Source organism: Eufriesea mexicana, unplaced genomic scaffold, assembly GCF_001483705.2.
Source record: "Eufriesea mexicana isolate 0111107269 unplaced genomic scaffold, ASM148370v2 scaffold1030, whole genome shotgun sequence".
NCBI lineage: Eukaryota > Metazoa > Arthropoda > Insecta > Hymenoptera > Apidae > Eufriesea > Eufriesea mexicana.
The window spans coordinates 326,629-352,026 of NW_016909159.1; the positions used below are offsets into that span (position 1 = coordinate 326,629).

At 27.2% G+C, this 25,398-nt stretch overlaps 2 protein-coding genes across 2 annotated transcripts in view; both read left to right on the plus strand.

The window, feature by feature from the left end:
• wech (tripartite motif containing 71 protein wech) overlaps window positions 1-11,257 on the plus strand; it is a 14,928-nt gene extending 3,671 nt beyond the window's left edge. Inside the window, exons 2-7 of the mRNA XM_017899977.1 lie at window positions 6,138-6,316; window positions 6,805-7,092; window positions 8,025-8,348; window positions 8,594-8,884; window positions 9,286-9,846; window positions 10,059-11,257. Of these exons, the coding sequence (XP_017755466.1) occupies window positions 6,212-6,316; window positions 6,805-7,092; window positions 8,025-8,348; window positions 8,594-8,884; window positions 9,286-9,846; window positions 10,059-10,640 (2,151 nt within the window). The 5' untranslated portion in view covers window positions 6,138-6,211 and the 3' untranslated portion in view covers window positions 10,641-11,257. The remainder of the gene's footprint in view (window positions 1-6,137; window positions 6,317-6,804; window positions 7,093-8,024; window positions 8,349-8,593; window positions 8,885-9,285; window positions 9,847-10,058) is intronic.
• A 3,951-nt stretch (window positions 11,258-15,208) lies between these two features.
• Window positions 15,209-25,398, plus strand: part of LOC108547430 (uncharacterized) — a 23,421-nt gene continuing 13,231 nt past the window's right edge. The window contains exons 1-14 of the mRNA XM_017899960.1: window positions 15,209-15,302; window positions 15,782-15,915; window positions 16,568-16,718; window positions 16,890-17,023; window positions 17,676-17,838; window positions 18,480-18,589; window positions 18,966-19,134; window positions 19,960-20,075; window positions 20,599-20,730; window positions 21,991-22,225; window positions 22,782-22,939; window positions 24,000-24,127; window positions 24,398-24,552; window positions 24,927-25,051. Coding sequence (XP_017755449.1) covers window positions 15,209-15,302; window positions 15,782-15,915; window positions 16,568-16,718; window positions 16,890-17,023; window positions 17,676-17,838; window positions 18,480-18,589; window positions 18,966-19,134; window positions 19,960-20,075; window positions 20,599-20,730; window positions 21,991-22,225; window positions 22,782-22,939; window positions 24,000-24,127; window positions 24,398-24,552; window positions 24,927-25,051 — 2,004 coding nt within the window. The remainder of the gene's footprint in view (window positions 15,303-15,781; window positions 15,916-16,567; window positions 16,719-16,889; window positions 17,024-17,675; window positions 17,839-18,479; window positions 18,590-18,965; window positions 19,135-19,959; window positions 20,076-20,598; window positions 20,731-21,990; window positions 22,226-22,781; window positions 22,940-23,999; window positions 24,128-24,397; window positions 24,553-24,926; window positions 25,052-25,398) is intronic.

The following is a 25,398-nucleotide window of genomic DNA, read 5'->3' on the forward strand; positions in this document are numbered from 1 at the left end:
AATAAAAATAAATTTGATGTAATATAAGGAAAGATATTTAGACACATTTAAGTAGATCAAAAGATTGAATATTAGAAAAATAATTTATTTCCAAAAATTGAATTATTGTATAGTTTTTGTAATATATAACTAAGAAATGACTAAATCATAATTAAATAATATTAACTAGGTATAATTATAATTTTCAGAATTTTGAGGTTTTTCCAAGAATTTAGATTCAGTTAAATTTATTTAAAAGACTTATTTTAAAGATTTACATATCGAAAATAATTTTTCATAGTTAATAATTATTATTTTTCATTAAGAATTCATTATTTTTTATTAATGAATTAATTATTTTTAAATAATTCTGTATTTCGTAAATTTCTTTCTTACATAATTTCCATTATTACGTGATTATTTCATACGTATTATTATATCATATACGACAAATAAATAACGAATGAATGTACTTTGTGAAAAAATACGCATATGAATAAAACAAACGAGATTACAATGGCTGTTTCATGAATAATCTTCATTTTTATCATTCGAGATACGTAATAAAATTAAAAAGCTACAAAGAGCACAGTGCAATTGTTCGAGTTATTGCTATAAATTAATATAATTATATTTAACGCGAATAATGACGTTAATATCATATAATATGAATACATTTAACATAATTAACATATAATAATTTTTAACATATAATTTATAATAACAGATGAAATTATCTTTTATATATATTTATCATATCAAATATGTCGTAGTTACATTATCATATATGAAATAATTTATTCGTGAAAATTTCAGTTTTTTAAATAATTTTAGAATATGTCTATTGATACATTTACAATATTGCATGAGAAATTTGAATACGCAATTCACATGGAGATATACATAATATACTTTATCGATATCAATATTTCGTTAATAATAATCGGATAATAAAGTCACAAATAATAACCGGAATATCATTGAACTTTCAAATGTATTTTTGAACATACTTTGACGAAAGAGTAATGTTTCAATTAACGAGGTTTGTAAACGTATAACATCGCGAAAATCAGACAATTGAAAACTAATTAACAAAGTTCTATCTATCAAACAGCGAAGTTTCATTCAGACAGTTGTGAGTATTGAGCTCGTTATATGAGATTTTACATTTATGAAGGTAGCATGAATCATTTCCTTGCATATTAATATCCGGTTTGAAGTGCGCGATAAATTAAAAAACTCGTAAAAATTTACAATAAAGATGATTAACGATAAGGGAAAAATTTTAATGCAATTTCAATCGTATATACACGCATACATATATAATACGACAATTGATAAATGTCTCTTTTTATTTTTTATACTTACATAAAATTTGTAACTAATTTGAAATATTTATATAACACAATATTTTGTTTTATTACCAATAATGGTTGTTTTTATTATTGCATTAGTTTTACAATTTTGTATTATATTTAATCCATGGTGTAATATATGGTTCAGAAAGAAAATATAATATATATCTTGCTCTTCTTTTTGAATATGATAATGAATTATTATAGTATAACATAATGATATGATACTTAATGCTATAAATATATATACTAAATTTATGGTTTACTATATATACTATACTATAATAGTATTATATAATTTTATAAATATTTATTTATTATATATTTATATATTCGTATAACGCTATACTTACATAATTTCCATTATTACGTGATTATTTCATACGTATTATTATATCATATACGACAAATAAATAACGAATGAATGTACTTTGTGAAAAAATACGCATATGAATAAAACAAACGAGATTACAATGGCTGTTTCATGAATAATCTTCATTTTTATCATTCGAGATACGTAATAAAATTAAAAAGCTACAAAGAGCACAGTGCAATTGTTCGAGTTATTGCTATAAATTAATATAATTATATTTAACGCGAATAATGACGTTAATATCATATAATATGAATACATTTAACATAATTAACATATAATAATTTTTAACATATAATTTATAATAACAGATGAAATTATCTTTTATATATATTTATCATATCAAATATGTCGTAGTTACATTATCATATATGAAATAATTTATTCGTGAAAATTTCAGTTTTTTAAATAATTTTAGAATATGTCTATTGATACATTTACAATATTGCATGAGAAATTTGAATACGCAATTCACATGGAGATATACATAATATACTTTATCGATATCAATATTTCGTTAATAATAATCGGATAATAAAGTCACAAATAATAACCGGAATATCATTGAACTTTCAAATGTATTTTTGAACATACTTTGACGAAAGAGTAATGTTTCAATTAACGAGGTTTGTAAACGTATAACATCGCGAAAATCAGACAATTGAAAACTAATTAACAAAGTTCTATCTATCAAACAGCGAAGTTTCATTCAGACAGTTGTGAGTATTGAGCTCGTTATATGAGATTTTACATTTATGAAGGTAGCATGAATCATTTCCTTGCATATTAATATCCGGTTTGAAGTGCGCGATAAATTAAAAAACTCGTAAAAATTTACAATAAAGATGATTAACGATAAGGGAAAAATTTTAATGCAATTTCAATCGTATATACACGCATACATATATAATACGACAATTGATAAATGTCTCTTTTTATTTTTTATACTTACATAAAATTTGTAACTAATTTGAAATATTTATATAACACAATATTTTGTTTTATTACCAATAATGGTTGTTTTTATTATTGCATTAGTTTTACAATTTTGTATTATATTTAATCCATGGTGTAATATATGGTTCAGAAAGAAAATATAATATATATCTTGCTCTTCTTTTTGAATATGATAATGAATTATTATAGTATAACATAATGATATGATACTTAATGCTATAAATATATATACTAAATTTATGGTTTACTATATATACTATACTATAATAGTATTATATAATTTTATAAATATTTATTTATTATATATTTATATATTCGTATAACGCTATAAATGTTTATAGAATATTGTAATCTGATTATAAACTTTAATTGTGTAAACAATACTAAACATTGTTTATAATATAAATATTACCATTGCGATAATTAATTGTGTAACTACATTATATATACCTTGTGTTAGTAAACACAAGTATTCGCACATTTTATTTTCATATAACTATAAATTTTATCATTAATTTTATTATTTTATCATTTTATTATTTTATTTTTAATTAGTAATTTTATTTCATTCTTGATGCAAGTTTGGTGCAATTTAAACGTAGTCACTTGGTGTGACATTCTAGTAATTTCTAACTTCTCAAGTAAGTGGAAATGAAGTTCCTAAAGAACCGTGCAAATTACTGTGAGAATTTATTGCAATTGGAAATTAGTTTAATTCGCATTATTTCAAACTTTTGTCTTCTCATAGCTAGTTATTTTATCCTTCTTGCATTTGAATCGGGAAAATTTTAAATAATTTACAATGAATATATATAGCAACATATAACAACTTCAAAAAATTGTAATACCATTAAAATACTATAAATTTATAAAAATCAGGAAATAAAAATTTATATAATAAAACATAATTAAGACACAAAGAATAGAAATGGAAGATAAAAGGTTCATAAAATTTATTGAAAATAGTCTAAATTAATTTTCCAGAATTTTCAATCTATATTGTAAAAAGAACTTTTAGTTTTATAGTTTAAGTGTTATCGAATCAAGTTATATTTATAGTATCAAATGCTTATATAAATATATACACACACTGTAGCATACATACACAACTTTAATTATATACGTACATTTAATATACACCTAATTTTGGTTATATACATTCATTTTAAGATACATATACAATTTTAATGGTATACATACATTTTAGTATATTCATACCATTTTGTATACAGTATAGTGTATATACGGTATAGTATTCAGTATATAGTATATGCTCAATACTAATTTCTGAATTTGAAGAAAACAATTATAAATATATCCTTTTCGTTTCTTTTTAAATTGTTTTCATATTTCAAACATCACATTATTCAAATTAATTACACAATCTTAAATCTGGACATAAAGGATGTAAACTAATATTTCTACAAATAGAAACGTGTTACTTAATTACAAAATAAAAATAAAGTAGGACAACAACATATAGAATAATAGATATTTTTTAAAATATCAGTTAACGAGTAATCGTAAAACTAATAGTTAAATATTACTTAACTAATAGTTACCTATAGTAAAATATTAATCAACTAGTAATAAGTATAGTAGTAGTTAATTAAATACTAGTTAATCAATACTTAATAAGAAGCAAACAAAAAGAATGATCAAATAATAGTGAAATATTAGTCAAATAATAGTTAAATAATATCAACACATCTATATCTTCCAACTCTCGAAGCACATAGCAACACAGTGATTGAAGCTCTATATTATCACGCCATTTCACTTTCATTCTCGTTTCGCTTCTATATTTATCAGTTGTAGTTAATAAAACAACCACTTGAAAGCTAACATCGATGAAAGTTCTAACAATCTAAAATAGAGTTCATCGCGAGTTATAAATAATATTATTATACGTATACCATTTAAAGGTGACTAGAATGACGAAGCAACAAATACCATTAAATAGATTCCTTTGAATAAGAAGGCTAGAGATAGACGTTTCACTAACGTACGAAACGCCAACGGACGAAGAAAGTTACGATTAGAAGTTGACTGAAACATTCATTTAGAAACACATAGGACACGATACGTCTGTATTTACGTCGAATTTCCCACTGTTATTGATTTCTGCGAGGTCCCACCAATGGAAGCGGGACCCCATTTCTCGATCCCCGAACTGAAAAGGGTATCACTCGTCTGATGACCTTGAACCAGCTGTGCAGGGGTGTTCCGTTTTTGAAACTGGAACAAGGGGCCATCCGCACGATTCAAAATGCTTTTCCGTTGACTCTCTTCTAAATGATTCTGATTTAATTCGTAACCATGATATTGTAACGCGTTCCATGTTTTCTAACCTATTCGTCATAATTAATCAACGTTTTCTACGTTTTCCAGGATATAAACGAGATATGCATACATGTGTCTCCTGTCTATACATATATACGTATCAAATATAAATTTTCACTTAAAAGAGATGCGAATAATTTGCAAATTATTAATATAATCTTTTAGAGTATTCTGTGTGTGTATATATATATACAGTTGATCAGTTATGATCATAAAATATGCTTGTAGAGTAAGGGTTGCTCTAATGTAGGGTACATTACAGTTGCCTTTGGGGATGCAGTGGCGAAGCGTGCTTTCACGAGGCAAATAAAAATTTCCGTGATAAAATAAAAATGATTGCCTGGTGGTAATACAATGAATTATTAAAGTAAATGCGAGTTATCAGTTTGATAAACTGTACATAGTTTAACGGAAGCACTGTCCTTATGGATATTGTAAAGCATCCATTTCTCCGCGTTTCTCTATAATAGATTGTGAAGATATTCTTCCATTTTTCCTAATATTACACTGTATTTCTTCCAATGTAACTGTTTTAGAAATAATTGTTTTAAAAACAGTAGATATTTAAATAAAATATATTTTAGTTTCTTAATATTAACAATAATAAATTTATAACCGTATCATGAAATATAATCTTTTCTCTATGTAAGAATAGGAAACACATGTGTATCTGAAAAATAAGTTAAGAAATTATATTCTAATTTTTTAAATTCATCTTTTTTAATGCAATAGTATAGATACAAATAGGGTACCAATTATTATATTATATTTAATATTATAAAATTTGATTGGATAAATTTTCTGTAATTAATTATGCTATAAGGTTTAATTGCTATGAATTTATTTAATAGAATAATGAAAATATATTATGTAAATATATTATGATATTATATATCATGAGATAATTTTTATTAAACCCTCTTTTTCTATTTTTTCAATTTTATTATAGAATTCTTGTTTCCTCTAGAAGAAGAAGTATAGATATTCCTTATGATATGAATCATGAATTATCTATTTAAATTGCATCTGAAATGGATGGCTAAGTTTCAAGAAAAAGAATAAACGGAGTCGCGTTAATTAAGCTGCATTGACTTTAAAATGAGGTTTGAATCGAATCATTTTTGTTTCAGGTAAAGGTATCACGACGTGGTAATATCTCGACACCAAATTTCTCCAAGACATCTAATCACACGCTTACCTCACGATGAATCATGGTAAAAATTATAATCGTGAAACGAATTTCTTTGGAAAGTATATGTCAGAAACGCCGGAAAAGGAAAACGATACAAATTTAGATCTGATTCGCAAGGTATGGAATTCTTTGTATTTTTATTTTCCTTTTTAAATAGTAAAAAAATACAGGAACATTAAATTCGCATAGAGAATTCTTCATTTTCCTGTTTTTAAAACAGGTTATGAATAAATCTTAATATGTTTACCATAATTTAAAAGAAAAATTAATTATTGAAAGTATTGGAAAATTAGGGAGCAAAAATATAAATAAAGAATTCTCTTTATTTCGAATTTTTAAATAAGACTGTACGATGCTACTATACGTCGAATATTCTCCTTATTTTCTTTTTTGTTTTTTATTTGTGAATATGACTACCTTATTTAACAGATAAGGATATCTATTATTTATTTATATTAAAATAAAAATAATTGATTTTTTGAAAATTTAATTGTTACCTCTCCTTTAATATAAATTTCCTTCTATTTCGTTGGGAATTAATCTTTCGTCGACTTCATTTTTGATTTTCCTGTTATTAGTTTTATGTATATTTCATTTGATTACAGATGACCAATAAACACCCGAGTCTCTTTACTAAATCTGGTTATTCTAATGCGAGTTCACCTGGTACAGCGTCCTCCGGAAGCAGCACGAATTCTCAATGCTACGGCCAATCCCCAGATTTTAGCGTTGATTCGTTAATTAACACTCTATTACAAGTTGTAAACGGTGATAATTTTAATGGACCTGCTTCCTGCAATATTCAGTTCTCGCAAACTGGAAATTCCGTTAATAACAGATGTAAGGATTGCATTGACGCGGTTTGTGATTTGTGTTCTTCGAATCGACTTTTGGTGGGTATACTTTGATCTCTAAATCTCCCTTAAACAATAAAAATTACATATTTTACAGCTTCGTAAATTCTCATTTAAAAATGTTCATTATTTACCTTCAATTTAATACACATATGTTTATATCATATAATTAGGTTTATTAGAAATTAAGGACTTTATATTACATTTTTCATACTTATATATTGATCTTTATTACTTACTTTTAGTTAGATTCTTACTTATATTATGAATTCATTACTTATTGTAGCTATCAAAACTAAGGAAGATATTTACAGAACCAAACAGGGTATTGAAGAATAAAGACCTAGGTTTTAAGAGCTTATTAACAAGAGGAAAATAAAGTGGTTAGGAAAAGAGGTATTACTAGAAATAGAGAATAAGGAATAAGAGAGGATCTTAAAATCTACCACCATAAAATATAATTTTGTGTCCTCCTCTAAGGTTGCTTAATATGCTTAATTTAGTTACTCATCGTAAACAATGTATTTGGCTTACAACCTTGGTTAGAAAGTCTATGTATGTCAGACTCTGTGGAATAAGAGAGAGATATTTTAACATGTATATATGTAGATTCATAACTTATATGAATGTTATATACAAATTAAAAGGCATCTTACGTCAAAAGAAATAATTTCCAGCCTTCATATGATTTTGCTAGTATCAAATAAATTTCTCACAATTGTAGAATTTTATTCTATTATGTAATCATGGATTTTAAGTTGTCCATTGGCCATACTTTTTACTTCTCACTAAGTAAATATTATACAGGTAGTTTAAATTTCTAGGCCCTTATCTTTTAATACCCTGTATGTGATATAAACAAACCATATGATTTCAATAACAGTAGAGTAAAAAGTAAAATAATTGACAAAGTTTAACAACAGTTATAGTAAAATATTAATCGAAGTGACTTATTTATTTTTCTTGTGCAGAATCCCTCAGAGTTGTGCCACGAGGATGAACATAACCAAACGCATAATATACCAGAAATACCAAGTCCTACAATAATCAATGTCCCGAATTTGACTACTTCAGAATTACCTCTATTTTGCGATTTACATCGCGATGCTCAAAAATTTTACTGTCAAACTTGTAGTAAACCAGTATGTGGTGAATGTGGAATCCACCATCATCGTGGACATATTACGGTAAATTTAATGGAAGCCGTTGAAGGTGCTGGAATTCAAGCAAATCAAGTATTAAAAGAAGCTAAACTTGGAATAATGGCCCTCAGGGAAGAACTGGATGCTGTACAAGTAAGTAAATTGTTTTAGAAGTCTCTATCATAATTAACACTGTTTTCATAAATTATTGCTTGAGAAATTTATTTTTTATACATATAGTAAAAATAATTAATATCCTATTTCGTTATTTTGAACTTTTTGTTTACCTTATTTCAAATTATAAAATCTCCTTAATCCTATTTGCATCATGAATTTCAGACCACATTAATAATTATTGTAATAGAAAGATATAATTATTTGACTTTATTATTTTGTAGATAGCAGCAGAGATATTGGAACAAAAAGCAAGACAAGCAACTGCAGATGTGATGTTGTGCGTAAGAAGAGTAGCTTCCGCTTTGGAAACGAGGGAAAAAGAATTGTTAAGTAGAATCGAAAAAGCTAGGCTTCTCAAATTTGCTGCATTAAAAGCGAGAGATGAGGGGCTTAGATATGGAATAGCCCGATTATCACGGGCTGCTGATAAGCTTAGCGAAGCCATGGAGTCCAAAACGTTGGCTAGCAATCCATTAAATTTGTTACTCACTAAGGACATGGCTTCTCAAGAGGTATTCATTAACAAGATCAATAAATAGTTAACAAATTTTTCTTATGAGTTCTAAAAAGATAATATTCAATCCACTTAATTCATTTTTTCGCTACTTCGATTTCAAGTCATCTAGAAACCTTTAAATTATGTTCCATAAAAAGGAAGAAATTATATATAATATGTGCAATCTAGAACTGATCATTTTCATAAATAACAAATAACGTAATTAAGTAATATTTATAAGACATATGTAGAATCATAACATAGGAATATGAAATACCTAGCATAAAAATTATCTTTAAATCAAATTATTCTTTATCTTCCTAATTTTCAATTAAATATAATAAATATTTAGTACATTTAAGATATTTTGCAGTACGTATATTTTTTACTAACGCAATTTATTTTCATTGATCGCAGGTTTTTCAAATTCGTCAAAGTCGCCAATCCCTTCCATCGCAAGAGGAGAATTGGATTTTATTTAATGGTTTGGAAGATACAATATTAAATGTTATAGCAAACCTTGGAGCTGTTGTCGTAAATAATCCAGGTCCTATTGGCGATCGACGAGCAGTAAGAGGCCGTGGAAATTCACCTCAGATATTACTCAGGCAAACAGTCTCGATTCCGCTAGTTTCGGTACCCAGAGGAAGACCAGTTCCTTCAAACAATTTTCCAGTTACAGTTAGAATAAATCGGAATTCTGATTTACCTGTAAAACCGTTAAGAATAATTGGCAATAATGGCGATCCGAAAGATAATCTTTGCCGACCCTGGGGAGTGGCATGCGACAAAGAAGGACATATAGTTGTCGCGGATAGGTCAAATAATCGTATCCAAATATATCGCCAGGATGGTTCCTTTTTGAGAAGATTCGGTACACATGGTACTGCACCAGGACAATTCGATCGCCCAGCTGGCGTAGCGGTCGATGCTCGCCGTCGTATAGTTGTAGCTGACAAAGATAATCATCGTATACAGGTAATGGAAATAAATAGTTTTTTCCAGTACATTTATATACCTATGAAGTTGGATTGCATTTAAAAATAGCGGTATTGTCTCCTTGTTGCAATTGGAAGTGAACTTTTTACTGAATAGACGAACAAATGGTGTCAATAGATACTGTTTATCATGCCAGTGAGATAGTACGCTAATAACAAAAAACTAAATGATGACATTGTGCATATTTTCAGGTATTGACGATGGAAGGTATATTTCTTCTAAGTTTTGGTGAAAAAGGCTGTCGTTGTGGTCAATTCAATTATCCATGGGATGTCGCTGTGAACTCTGAATGTCAAATAGTCGTGTCCGATACGAGAAATCATCGCGTCCAGTTATTCAGTCCAGAGGGCGTTTTCCTCCGAAAATATGGTTATGAATCAGCGTCCAACATGTGGAAGCACTTCGACTCACCACGTGGAGTGGCGTTCAATCCGGATGGCAACGTTGTTACAACGGATTTTAATAATCACAGGGTAGTGATCATCGACGCTGATTTCATGCATGCTCGAATTTTCGGATGCGAGTGTGCAGGTGGTTTGAAACAGTTCCTGAGACCGCAAGGTTTAGTGATCGACGACGAAGGTAACATTATTATAGCCGACTCTAGAAATAACCGAATTCAGGTATTCGATTCGGCTGGTATGTTGAAATGGCGATTTGGTAGCTATGGAAAAGGTGAAGACGAGATGGATAGGCCATCAGGAATAGCATTGTGCCCTGACGGTAGAATCGTTGTCGTAGACTTTGGTAATAATCGAGTTCTTCTTATTTAAATCATCGGTTGATTGGTTCCGCAAGTAAGAAAAGAAGTGCTAGTAAGAGTAAGATTTTATACACGTTAAAAAGAAAAATTTCGCGACAGTGATTGCGGACACGACGTTACTGTTTTTGTCGATTTTAGAAGTAAGCGTGTGACGCTTAAGACCCACAGATAACAAGCGTTAGAGGCAATATTTTCCTACTGATTGTATATAATATGGAAATCCGTATAGGTTCCTTTCGAAGCTTCGGGTTTTCTCACTTTGAGTGCCAAGCAACCAAGTACAAAAAAAGAAAAAGAAAAAAAAAGATTAAGAAAAAATGAACTTTTCGTTCTGAAATCATATCGTTATGGATGTTCCCATCAGAAGAGAAACGTTATTTTCACATTATTCATACGTAGTTATCCGTTGTCTGTAAATTCGTAGATGATGGTGAAAGCAGAAAACGAAAAATGTTAGTGGTGATAGCGTGATAAGCAAATAAAAAAGTGAGCAAAAATTGAGAGTGATTCGTTCCAGTATTGACTATCTCGTAAGATAGCGATAAATTATGTAGGCGAGGATTAGAGTAAAGGCAATTTCCCGAAGGATTCCTAAACTACGACCTATGTATGTTACTTTTATTATCAAAATGGTGACCATGTTTTTTAAATTATTTTTGCTGAACAACGATTGTGGATAAGAAAGCAAAATAATATTGAGAATACTAATGACGGAATTTACGTCAGTATTCGATCGAAATACTCACTATAAGGTCGAAGATTTGAGAGTAATGCAATACAAGTGACAGAGAGCTAAATATAAGAAAAATAGTTACTATTTTTAATAAAAATGTGACTATCTTCTCTGTTATAGTAGGTATCTTACAAGGAAGGTATTTAATCCAGCGTATGCTATTTTGTTTCACTTGTAGCTTGTATTACTTTACCTTTAAATGTTTCCCAATATTGGAACAGCTACTTATTTTGTATGAATTTTTTTTATATACACTATAAAGATATAATTTTCCTCTTTTATATGTATATAAAAAAAATATCTGGATCGTTGTGTGACCGAACAACGTCTAATTAAAAGGTAACAGTATACAATACTATCGTGACCAGCGACGTAAAAATGTTTAACTATTTGTATAAGTTAATGATATTGTCTCCTGTTAAATATGCAAGGAGACTAAAATGCAATTTGACGTTAGAACATACTTATGTGTGCATGATCGTTGTGATTAAGAGTTCGTTTTTATGGGTGTATGTATTTGAGAAGGAATGCGAATGACACAAATAAGTTGTAGGAACATTCAGGCGGAGAGACAAAAACCAAAAAAAGACTTAAATACGATACAGGAGGTAAAGAAGGAAAGATATTACTTGCAAAGAGTGCAAATTGTCTCTAATTGATGCAACACTTTATCAATCAAATGCAAAATCAATGTGTAGTAATATTTTTAACATATCATACTTCGAACACATTCTTTCCATTTACATTATTGCATTCTAATATAAACATGTGTAAATGAACAAAATTTATTACCATTATTATTATGTTTATAACTATTATTATTATTATTATTATTATTATTATTATTTTTATTTTTATCATTTTTTTGCATTGACATTATGACAAGTAACATTGTTATTATTATCATAATTATTTTCATTAATATCATATAATAGCTATAAAAATCAGTATGAAACTTTATCTAATAACATTTGCTGTACATAAAATATGAGTTTTATACAGTATGCAAGAATTCAATGTGTCAGTCTTTAAAGAAAACTGCAGATGTTGTCGCATTTGATTTAATTTGACGTTAATGAACTGAAATAAGATATTAGTTACATTCGCACAATATAAGACTGAACTAAGACTGATTTAACACAATAACAGGTTTTGTTCCTTGTTTATTTTTACACAGTAAATAAGAGATGAAAAGTGATTTATGTTTGAACGTCTATTTTAATATTATGTTCAGAAGTACCATTGAAGGATTTTAAAATAATATCATAAGATAATAATTTTATTGGCCTATACTTTTAGGTGATATGCAGAATTTTATTGTTTGACTTATATTTATTTTTTTTAATAAGATAATATGTTACCAAACAACTTTAGTTTAACATAATAATTTACACACTGACAGCCAACCAATCACAGTATTAGTTGTTGTGAAAACTTATTTTTGAACAAAGAATGATCTCTCATATTGCGTGGAAACATCTTCACAAATATAGTTGAAGTACTTAAAATGGAACAAATTTCTTATAAAAAAATAAAGGAAAATATTTGGCTATCATTATGCTGAACTGGTTCAAAACTATAATTCAGCTTTAAAACTGTTGAAGAGGTTTCTACATAAAAAGTGATTTATCCAAGAAGTTTTTACAGAAAGTAATTTCTTCATATTACAATATATAGCAGTATGATGTGTGGCAATAATGTTGACCATGGTATAAAAGGATTTTATTAATAAAATATGCTTATATATGCATTTTTATCGCAATGCTGTGTTAATAGACAAAGATTAAGTTAGATTTTGAATATGTACATCCTGCTCAAGTATTATTATAAAATACATACATGCATTTAATGAATCAAGCAGTAATAAATTATGTACAAATATGTTTCTGATTGAATATTTTGCAAAAAGGTTTAATAGCTTATAGTGTGAGAGTAGAGCAGGGAATAGATATCAAGTGTTGCACGTCCATTTTCAGAAGATCATATACAAATTTATTTATTCTTGTGTAAGATATTGGATTAATACAAAGGTTTTGTTATAGTTTCTTATACTGCAACATAATGGTGCTGTAATAAATCCAATATTGTATACACATTGTACTATAATACATATGTATAAAACTATATTCGATAAACAGAAAATATAGTATATATATACAATATATAGCTGGTACATGTACTAAACAAAAAGTAAAAGTACAACAAGACTTGCATACAAGATAATTTAGCGCTATGTTGTATCCAGGAAATGAGATATTCCTGTGACGAAAATGACTTAATTCTTGCTATTTTTTAGTGCGTCTGACTTTTTACAAACATTTTGCTGTCAAAATTGAACATACATACGTGTTGCAAACTCTAATGCGATAAGATGAGGTTAATGTGTTTGCGAGGCAAATGCATCTTCTCTGTCATTAAAATATTATTATACGATCGTGTTTAAAAACAAATAATCAAAAGTACGAAACGGGAAGAATTTATCGCGAACACAGATCGAAATTTTTTCGAAAATTATAAGAGATTTCTGTACATACGTCATCTATAAGAAAATTTTTACTAATAAGGAATGTTTCTAAGTAAATTTACTGTTTCTTTTTGACTATATATAATAAGGAGTTGACAGCGAGTGTAGCAAATGAAGATAAAATAAAAAAAAAAAATACATTCACGTTGCGCTTATACGTTTCCTAGCATAGTTTCTATGATTTATAACTAAAGTATATCGAATTTGAGCCTATTTGTTATACGTTAAATTTGTTAGAAATACGTAACGCTGATTAAAAGTTTATATAATATATAAATTAATTTGCAAGCATGTTTGCAGATTAGAAGAAATTTCCTCTGTAAGTGTAATACTATGTATATTTAACGAGAATTACTACTACGCTGCAATCGATCCAGTTCGAATATAATTTTTCTCGAAGAAAAAGAAATTGGACAATGTAATGCGCGTGCGATTTATAATTATTTTATGAAACCTTGTTCCTACCTGATTAATTAGCTTTTTAAAAGAAACTTAAATTCTTCTGAAGTTAAGAAAGAAAATACTTGATATCGACGAGAGAAGGACTCGAAAGCAAGAAAGTTTAAAATTCTTCTAACGTCTGAAACAACGCAACTATGATAAAATACAAAAATTAAATCTAGATAATATGGTACAAAGTATTGATCGAAAATTACGATAAATATCAATGGCGCGAAAATACGAATGTAAACATTTGTTGCAAATATTTTATGCGACGACCTTTTTTTTTTTGGAAATAATTTAGCGTATTGATAAATGAATTTCCAATAGCGATGAAAACTAGATCTAATGAACGTGTATGTTAAGACATGATTGTAATCATCCTATTTTACAACTATCAAAAGCATTATTAAATTTTTTGGAATTTTAATAACGCTTGTAAAAATTATTTTTTTTCCAATTGATATTCCAATTTCTCAATAATTATAGACATATTGTTTTTAATATTTTGAGATTTTACTTTTTTACTGATATGATTCTAAAAAATTTTCTGTATTATTTAAAGTATGATGATTTGAGAAAACACATTTTTATTTTTTAATATTATACATTACAAATGTACAACATGATATTACAAATATTTATTTTAATTTTCTACTTTTAAATTGTCTCACAAATATTTTCAAGTTTTTTAATATTTCTTCTGTGGTATTCATAATTTATTTACGATATTCAATTGTTTTTACATGTTATAGAAATTGCAATTAGAAATATCAATTTAAAATAAATGTAGAATGTAGAATAGTATACAAAAAATATATAAGAAGTAAAAAGTTAATGATAAGTTAGTATGTTTAAAAAAGTCAATTTATCGACAAATATGCATTGTAAAATACATTATTATATTACTTTATCTTTAATGTATAACCTTATATTTATGTTTTGTTTGATAGCATTAACTGAAAGTCAAAAAGGTAAGCGCGAATATAATACTTTTGGTAATTGTTCACTATTAATTATCATTTCTCCGAAAATACGTCGGATGAACAAATAATTAGTGTAATATTCAGATAAAATAAAAGAATTAAAATACAAATAAATGGCAATATTATTTTTATCATATAATTTTATGAAATTAAACAATTTTGTGCATAAAATAATTTTTTTATGAATGTAACATGAAAAAACTATATTATTTAATTTCTTTTCTTATTATTTCATTTTTATTTTCACTTTTTTTTTTTTAGGGATATATTTATTGTAAAAATAGTTTCTTTCTAAATTAACTTTGATATAATTATAACTGTAATATAATTTTTCGGTTACTATACTGTAATGGTTATATCTTAGTAGATACTATTATTACTTTCGTATTATATAAACAGTATTTTTATTTAAATATCTAACAGAAATTGATGTACGAAATATATCATTAACAAATTTTGTATTATAGTACATAATGCATCTCGAACTGACTTGATGAAGTGTAAATTAACGCAATTGGGAATGGAATACAGAGGAGCCATAGCTAAAACAGCTGGTGATATTCGATGTCAATACTGGTACACAGATGAACCAATTCACGAGGTAGATTTGATTCAAATTTTGATTTTTAGTTTTTTTAATTTTATAATTTTTAATTAAGATTTTTAATTAAGATTTCCAACTTATAGGTCACGACCCTTACTATGGCTGCAAAAGTGTCTTTATGGGGGTTACTGTCATGTTCATTGTAATTTTATAGAAAATTGCAATGAACTTTATAAAAAAATTTATCAGGAAGATTTTTAGTACTTAATCATTTAAACATTAAGACTACAATATATAATATTACATAAGTGCCAATAATTAAGGAGATTATTTATTTATATAATTTATTTATATATAACTTAAATTTATTATTTTTTTATAACTTTTGCAAGTAGTAGAATTGTTTTCTTCCACAAATATAAGATATTGATTAGTAAATCGTTTATTTATTAAATTGAGTTAATTTTTTATGAGATCATAAGTGTCTTAATATTTGTGATTAACAGTGTATTAATACATACGTAACGTAATAGTATGGTTATATATTTTTGAAATAAATAAGATTTTAATAGTTCAATTTTTTAAAATTATTTTTAAAATTTTTCCTTTTCGTTCATTAATAGTAGAAAATAATCAGCGATTTATTAAAATTTAAATTAAGAACATGCAGTTCTGGCAGATCTTGCATTTTCATAATATTTAATATTAGGTTAGTAAAGATATAACTGACAATGATTTTCCTGAGAAATCGATGAAAATTGCAAAAAATTACTGCAGAAATCCAACAAGAGATAGCCGAGGTCCTTGGTGCTATACCTTAGAACCATCACTCATAGATGATGAGTGTGATATACCTCTTTGTAATTTTGGAATAATTATAACTGTAATATAATTTTTCGGTTACTATACTGTAATGGTTATATCTTAGTAGATACTATTATTACTTTCGTATTATATAAACAGTATTTTTATTTAAATATCTAACAGAAATTGATGTACGAAATATATCATTAACAAATTTTGTATTATAGTACATAATGCATCTCGAACTGACTTGATGAAGTGTAAATTAACGCAATTGGGAATGGAATACAGAGGAGCCATAGCTAAAACAGCTGGTGATATTCGATGTCAATACTGGTACACAGATGAACCAATTCACGAGGTAGATTTGATTCAAATTTTGATTTTTAGTTTTTTTAATTTTATAATTTTTAATTAAGATTTTTAATTAAGATTTCCAACTTATAGGTCACGACCCTTACTATGGCTGCAAAAGTGTCTTTATGGGGGTTACTGTCATGTTCATTGTAATTTTATAGAAAATTGCAATGAACTTTATAAAAAAATTTATCAGGAAGATTTTTAGTACTTAATCATTTAAACATTAAGACTACAATATATAATATTACATAAGTGCCAATAATTAAGGAGATTATTTATTTATATAATTTATTTATATATAACTTAAATTTATTATTTTTTTATAACTTTTGCAAGTAGTAGAATTGTTTTCTTCCACAAATATAAGATATTGATTAGTAAATCGTTTATTTATTAAATTGAGTTAATTTTTTATGAGATCATAAGTGTCTTAATATTTGTGATTAACAGTGTATTAATACATACGTAACGTAATAGTATGGTTATATATTTTTGAAATAAATAAGATTTTAATAGTTCAATTTTTTAAAATTATTTTTAAAATTTTTCCTTTTCGTTCATTAATAGTAGAAAATAATCAGCGATTTATTAAAATTTAAATTAAGAACATGCAGTTCTGGCAGATCTTGCATTTTCATAATATTTAATATTAGGTTAGTAAAGATATAACTGACAATGATTTTCCTGAGAAATCGATGAAAATTGCAAAAAATTACTGCAGAAATCCAACAAGAGATAGCCGAGGTCCTTGGTGCTATACCTTAGAACCATCACTCATAGATGATGAGTGTGATATACCTCTTTGTAATTTTGGAGGTAATATGTTTAAATATACTTATTTTTCATATATATTTACGTTCATATATATTCTTACGTTCTTGAGACAAATTAATATTCTATCATATCTAGTTATAGAATATACTAGAAAAGTAAATTTCAGATATTATATATACATATTGATATATATAGAGATTGCAGGTTTACTATTTATAAATAATTCTTTTTTACCAAATAAAATTTTCTGTAATATATATATATTTTTTCTTTGGGGGGGAGGGGGCTCCATATACTCTTATAAATTTGTGTTTAATTTTTAATATTTAAATATTAAATATTAAAAAATATTTTGAATATTTTTTTCAATGAAAGAGTAAAATTTTACAGATAACAATTAAAAAATGCTAATTAAGAAAAAAACTAATTAAAGTAGTGCGTGCACTTCTACACATTCTACAAATATAACAAACAGCTTTTAAATTTAGGTTACAGGTTTTGACGAACCACCTTGTGTATATAATTTAATAGAAAATTAAAAATCGTGGAATTTGGCAGCGGGTTGTTAATGTAGTACCATTTTATCTTTAACATTATTTTAAAGGTCGATGCAATAAATTTATAGAAGTGATATTCATCTGAAAAATTTCTTTTATATACTGAAATTATTTATAATCGAATAGAGTGTAAGCTATCTGGACCAGGGTCTGAATATGGAGGGAGTAAAGAAATGACTACATCAAGAAGTAAATGCAAATCGTGGCATAAACGACATCAGCTTGAAGGATTAAAAGTGAGTAATATAAGATTTAATATTATTTTATTATTTAAGGGAAAACCCCCCGAAAAATAACATTATGGTATCAAATATTCCATTACTAATTTTCTATTTGGAAAATAAAAACTTTTAATCGAATTCTCATACGAATTAATTTGATTTTAAATACAAAATATGAATAAAAATAAAATTCCAATAATAAAGATAAGAATAGCATGTTAGAAATTATTTTGAAAAATTATGTTTATTAAGATAGCTCCTATCAGAGATTAAAAAATTTTGAGATATTTAATTTTTTAATTTTCTTTCTTTGGAAAATTCGCTTTCATTGGTTTGTAGACATCGTATGAAAAGACTATGAAATTTTTAATAACTTATTTCTATTTTTCAGAGTGAAAAATACGATGACAAAAACTTTCCTGACAGATCACGAAGGAAGGCAGGAAACTTCTGCAGAAATCCTTCGGGTGACGTTGGAGGACCATGGTGTTATGTTGAAGAAGAAAACCTCGAATATGTTCAAAAACAATATTGTGATATTCCATTTTGCGATGACAGAGGTTTTACGTTATTTTTCATTGATTCCGCTAATTTCCGTTAAAAAAATTTAGTTTTATAAAAATATAAAACTATTTTTCAGTCATATTTAATAACAATTTTTAATAGAGTAGTTAAAATGATAACGTATACAAATAATAAAAATGAAGATTTTTATTATAAAAGAAAATTCATGTTTGTTAATTTTATCATTTACTTATCACGTATTATCATTTGAATGTAAAAGATACTTCAAATATGAAAAATATGCATACAGTGATCACAAAAGTATTGAAATTTATGGTATATTTACTATATATTTCTTGATATGTAAACAATTTTGTAATTATAATTTTTTCCATAACTATCAATAGGACATCAAAAATTTATATTATCTATAATTAATTTTTTTAAATCGCGTGCTATGATTTAGACAAAATTATTTTTTACTTTCATTTTTAATGTAATATATGTTTATTATAATTTGAGTACAAAGCATGTTACTGAATTTGACGTTTAAAAGAATCAAAAATTAATGAAATCTTTTGTTCTGAAAAAGGAACATTATAGCTAGTAGAATTTAAAAAAGAAACAAGGCTATATTGGAGCCATTTAATTGGTAAATCAATTACCTTCGAACAACGAAAAGCCGACATTTATATCAAATGTAAAAAGTCAAGCATCAAGCAAGTGCTTTGACTTTGTCAAAATTTTAAAAGAGTTCAGAAAGTGACGTTGATTACTTTGACCTGTGAACGGTTTATTTTTGTGTTTGAAATCTTTATTATATTTTTTTTGCTGTAATTTCCTGCTTTGTTAAAATCTTTGCTAAAATTTTCATTTCTCAGGTTGCCTATCATTCACGAAAAACTCATCTAGCTATACTATACTTACGAAATTATACCCATCGAGTGGTAACATTTCGTTTTGGATGAAATTGTGGAATCCTGATGATGAAAAAATGGTATATATATTTACATATAAATTCTAATAATATATGGAGGGTGAGCCATCATAATTATATGCGATTATCTAATTATCGAAGCAAAAATTAAAATAATAAATTTAAATAAAAATTTAATTTAGCATAAATGGTAGGATGTCGAAAAATTTTCAAGATAATTAACTGTATCATTAAAAATAGAAAAATTTAATTTAACGAAAGCGATCGAAATGATTCCGTTAAATGGTCCACCTTGTATATATCATTAAGATTGAATCATATTTAAAAATAAAAATAAAGCATAAAGAATAGGATATAAAATATAAAATAAAGACAAAAATTGATGTATTTTATACAGGATGGCCTATTTTAATTTAGACTGAACCTGCCTCGCGCCGGCCCTGAATAGTATAAGTTAAAATGGGACATCTTGCATAACTGAAATATATTAAACGTATAATTATTTCGTAGTAGCGTTATTTAAATTTCCTCCTTACAAAATACATAGGAAAACTTTTTCGATTAATTAAAATAATATTTACAGGGTGAGGTTAGGATTTTACTTAGCCTTTTATCGGTTCCTGTTTCCGCTAAGGTTATGGCTGAAGAATGGACTGCAGGAGTTGAATTGTTGCTTGCAAATTCTGGCAGTCGTCAAACGTTCCCAACAATCGATGTTAGTAATAATATTTTAACTTCTTCGCGTTACTAATTATACAAGATATCCCAGAAATATGTCCAAGAATATGCCCAAGATGGTCAAACTTTAGTTGTATTCTATTGTCCCTAAGAATGAAAACATGTCGTATAATCACAACTTTGAATAGTTCTGTTTCTTTTTCACACATAAACATTCTTTATGTGTAATAAAATATATTAGGATATGTTGTAAATTAATTATTTAATTCCGATGTTTCCCTTAACCCTTTTAGTGCCGAACGATGATATATCGTCGTGCACTACACTTGCGAAAAGTGCTAACGTCGATATATCGTTACGTATGCGAAGCTCTATCTCAAAATAAATTTATAGAACGTTACAAACGGTCTAATTTCATTGCGAAAGAATTTAAAAAATTGTTTTTGGGTTTAATTTTTTGTTATATTCTATGCTAGTCGGTGCCATGGAGTTATCCTTTCGTTCTCAGGACTGATATTGGTTATTTTATTAAAAATCATCGAAAATGTAATACTTATACTTCATACTACGTGACCTACATAAAACTGTGATCAAACGATGATTATTCTTATGTGCAAATATTGTTTCTAGAAGAGAAACTTGTTTCTATGTTTTTCATCGTGTTTTACATCGATGTTATTCGTACGATTTTCAATATTGAAACACAATCGGTATTACATTATTCTCCCTTTCTTCAGTAATACGCTACATTTTGAATTTTTGAAGTATCATTCTTAGTTTGGATTTTATTAGTAAATTCGTCCGGTTATCTTCGCATATGCACTCGTTTTTCGCTCGGCACTAAAGGGTCCCCCATTTACCTGGGCTTCGTACCCTCGGTCCTTAATCTCTCGATGACCTCCGTAAAGCTACGTATGTATGGTGGAAAATGTGCGATACTATAATATTTCTTGTTTACGAGAGAATATATACGTATTAACCCTTTGCACTCGGCGATTTTTTCGTTACAGGAAAATAGTAATTCGAAAACTTTCTGCCATAAATTCGACGATATTTCTAACACGGTAAGTAAGAAATCGTATGCAAATTAAGACGTAGAATTATTTTACTTCGGTATTCCACGCATCGTTGGGTAATTGTAAATTTGATATATTAATTAATATCCATCTTTAGAATTTGATTAAATTGTGACTGAGAGGCGCCACTCGAGTGCAAAGGGTTAATATACCGTTGAAATAACTCTTTACTGAGATATTAAAAACTATAAATAAGAAAGAAAAACGATATTTTTTATCAGGAAGAAGAAAGCTTTGAAAATACTCCTGAAATTTTAGTCGGCGCAAAGTGGACAGGAATATGGATAACATGGGGTGGCGGTTTTATTTCCCTCGGTGTCGAGGGATCATTCAAGCCTTTAGTTATGCAGGAGTATAAGAAGAAACTTGGGATTACGAGTCTGTATCCAGAAAGCTTTCTGTATTATGGACTTCGAGGAACGAACGTTTTGTGGAGTGGCACGTTATGCGAAACTCGTATGTCTTTTAGGAATAAAGTCAACGGAATATTGAAATGTTAAAATGTAGAAATTTTATCTAATGAAATTTGTAATGTTGCACATATAGTGACTTGGTAAATCGGAATTAAGAATATAATATAACCGTATCTGTGTTCTAACAAAATTTATAACATAAATGTGAAAAATCTTTGTGGACAAATGCAAAATTTTATAATTTATCTTGCTCCGTGTCACTTAAGCAGCTCGGATAAAATTTTGAAAAATTTTGGAAGATTAAAATAATATGACAATAATATTATTTTATTACAAAATATCGGACTGTAATATTAAATTATAAATAATACCTATAATAGATAAAAACTTATAATAATAATAAAAATAATTATTAATGATATTCGAGAGAAATAATTGTTATTATATTTCAAAATTCCAGCAGATTAATATTTTGTGATAAAATAAAATAAAGTTGAAGAACAAGTATGTAATTAAAACATATTTACTAATCGATTCTAATATTATATGTTTCTCTACAATTTAGTTATTTTATTAATCTAAACAATTATATTTTGCAGACTGCGAGATGCATACGACATTTGGAACCGATTTCTCGAAAGTTTGGACTATGCAGAGAAGCAACGATACAATAGATATTCGAGTTTTCGTTCGTGCGAGCCAAAATATTCATATACGTTTATATCAAACACCCTCAAGGGAATATCCTTCTGTAACGGTAAATATTTCAATATTTATACTATACATTTTCATTATTACTGTATATTTACATACTTGACTATACTATTTACATTACGATAATAAATATTATTAATTCCTCTATGTTCTCGACTTAAAATTTTCACTGAGGAATATAACAACAACAACAACAACAACAACAACAATAATAATAATCATTTATTTCACCAATCCATGTACATTTTGGTTTTTGGATTTACATAGCTTTTCTTATACTAGATATTGCACCTTTCTGGTTTACCCAATTTTCCATACACATAACTGACATGCACTCTTAACCTTAGCCATTTAGGGAGTCATACATCATATCAAGAATAAACGCAAGAAACTAACTAAACAACTAATAACTAATAACTAATATATTACATGTTTGACTTTGGTTTATCTTAACCTAGTGCTCGACGTTAAATTCCATATCTGCTATCCTCCCTCTTTCGTTTCACTCTCTCATACCTTCTGCTAACTTCGCATGCTTCTTTCACAAGCTCTCCACTTAGCATCCTATTTACTCTCCAGTCTAACCTCCGGCCCTCGCTCAGATTAATGACCCACTCCTTTAGTTCATCCGGCAATCTTTTCCTAAATTCTTCACACTCCCCTACATGTAACCACAATTCTTATCCTTCGCACATTGTGCACTTCTCCATTTCCTCTCTCCGTCCTATCGTGTTTCCTACATTGTCGCAACTTATTGTTAGCCTTGCCCACTTTTTCTTACCCTTATCTTCGATTCCCCTCGTACCCCAGTAAGCTTCCATACCTAATTCTTCTTTTTATCTTTATAAGTTCTTTTCTTTCTGTTTTTATAAGTTCTTTTCTTTCTATCTTTATAAGTACTATAGTAGTTAGACCTATCTATCCTATCCCACCTCTCCTGTATCCTTTGTTCCACTTTGGTACACACCACTGAGAAATAAAACACACGTCCTTTTCTTTGCCAATGCGTGCTGATACGAATTATAAAAATCTAAAATTTGTGGAATAAGTTTCATTGAAAACATATTGGAAACATATTGATTTACATGTACCTTACAACATAGGTAACGATAAACAAGGTGATTACGACTCTTACGTATCAAGAATCCGAGGAATCGTCTAAACATTACTTAAAGGAGGTTCCAACCACAAATCTGCTGGATTTTTGGTCATGGAGAGAGTTCAGCATCAGGTTTATGATCTCATTTTTATTTTACCATTTCGTTTTACTTTGATTGTTGCTTGATATGCTATAATTAAAGTAAGAATGTGTGATCATTTTCTTATTTTATTTTACTTTAATTGTACAACTTAAATTTACGACTTTATTTTACCTTAATTATTATATAATAATTAATTTAAAATGTAAAATAATTCTTTAAAATTTTCCTTTAATCGTTCTACTTAAATTTTACTTTACCTCTATCTTACTGCTTCAGTAATGTAGCATTTTATGTTACAGCATTTTTGGTGGACACTTTCGTCTATTTTCACACAAACATAGAGGCGCAATCGAATTATTGTACAGGAATGAGAACTTCTTTTCTACTCTGAGATGGTTCAGTATTGGAAGCGAAAATACCATAGCACAGTGGACGCTATTTTGTTCGCCAGAAGGTTTAAATAATAAAATTATAAAATTTATTTGGAAATGCGATTTATAATTTCCTTAAATTATAAAATTTAAGATTTTATTATTATGCTTTGTTATTTTGAAATTTTTTCTGCATAAGATAGAAATTGTAATATAAACAATAAATATGAAATAGCTAAGATGATATAATTAAGATTTTGTTAAAATACATTGTTTTAATTGTTATTTACTTGTAATAATATCATATATTTCATTTTAATTTTGCCTATATCAATCCATGTGACTTATTTTTACATTAAACTTTATCTAATATGATGTCAATTTTCAAAATAGTTAATTGCAATTTTGCTTCAGAAGTAGAATAAAGGAATTACTGATTATAATTGTGCTTTAATAGAATCAGATGCTATAGAGGATCCTTGGCCACCAAATTGTATCTCTGATATAAGGGATTTTCAATATAAAGGTACACAATGGACAAGCATTGACGAAATACCATGTGTTCCATGGATATCAGCAAAAGTAAGAAATGCAGATGATGAAGATTCTAAAATAAATAACACATATAAATTAGTATATCAAAATTAATATATAGAGAGTGTTTCATTTTTTAAGTACCATTTTGTCGTTATATTTTGTTGGTCTAGATAAAAAAGAAATATTATACAAGTTCGTATATGTTGCTTAACGCTTTAATAAAAAATTGTAACAAAGACACGAAATGTGAAAAGAACAATTAATATTAATTAATTAAAAAATAATAAAAAAATAATTAAATTATTTTTTGAATAATTAAATTTAATAATTAAATAATAATTAAATTAATATTATAATTAATAATTGTTTAATATTTATACGTAATTGTTAAT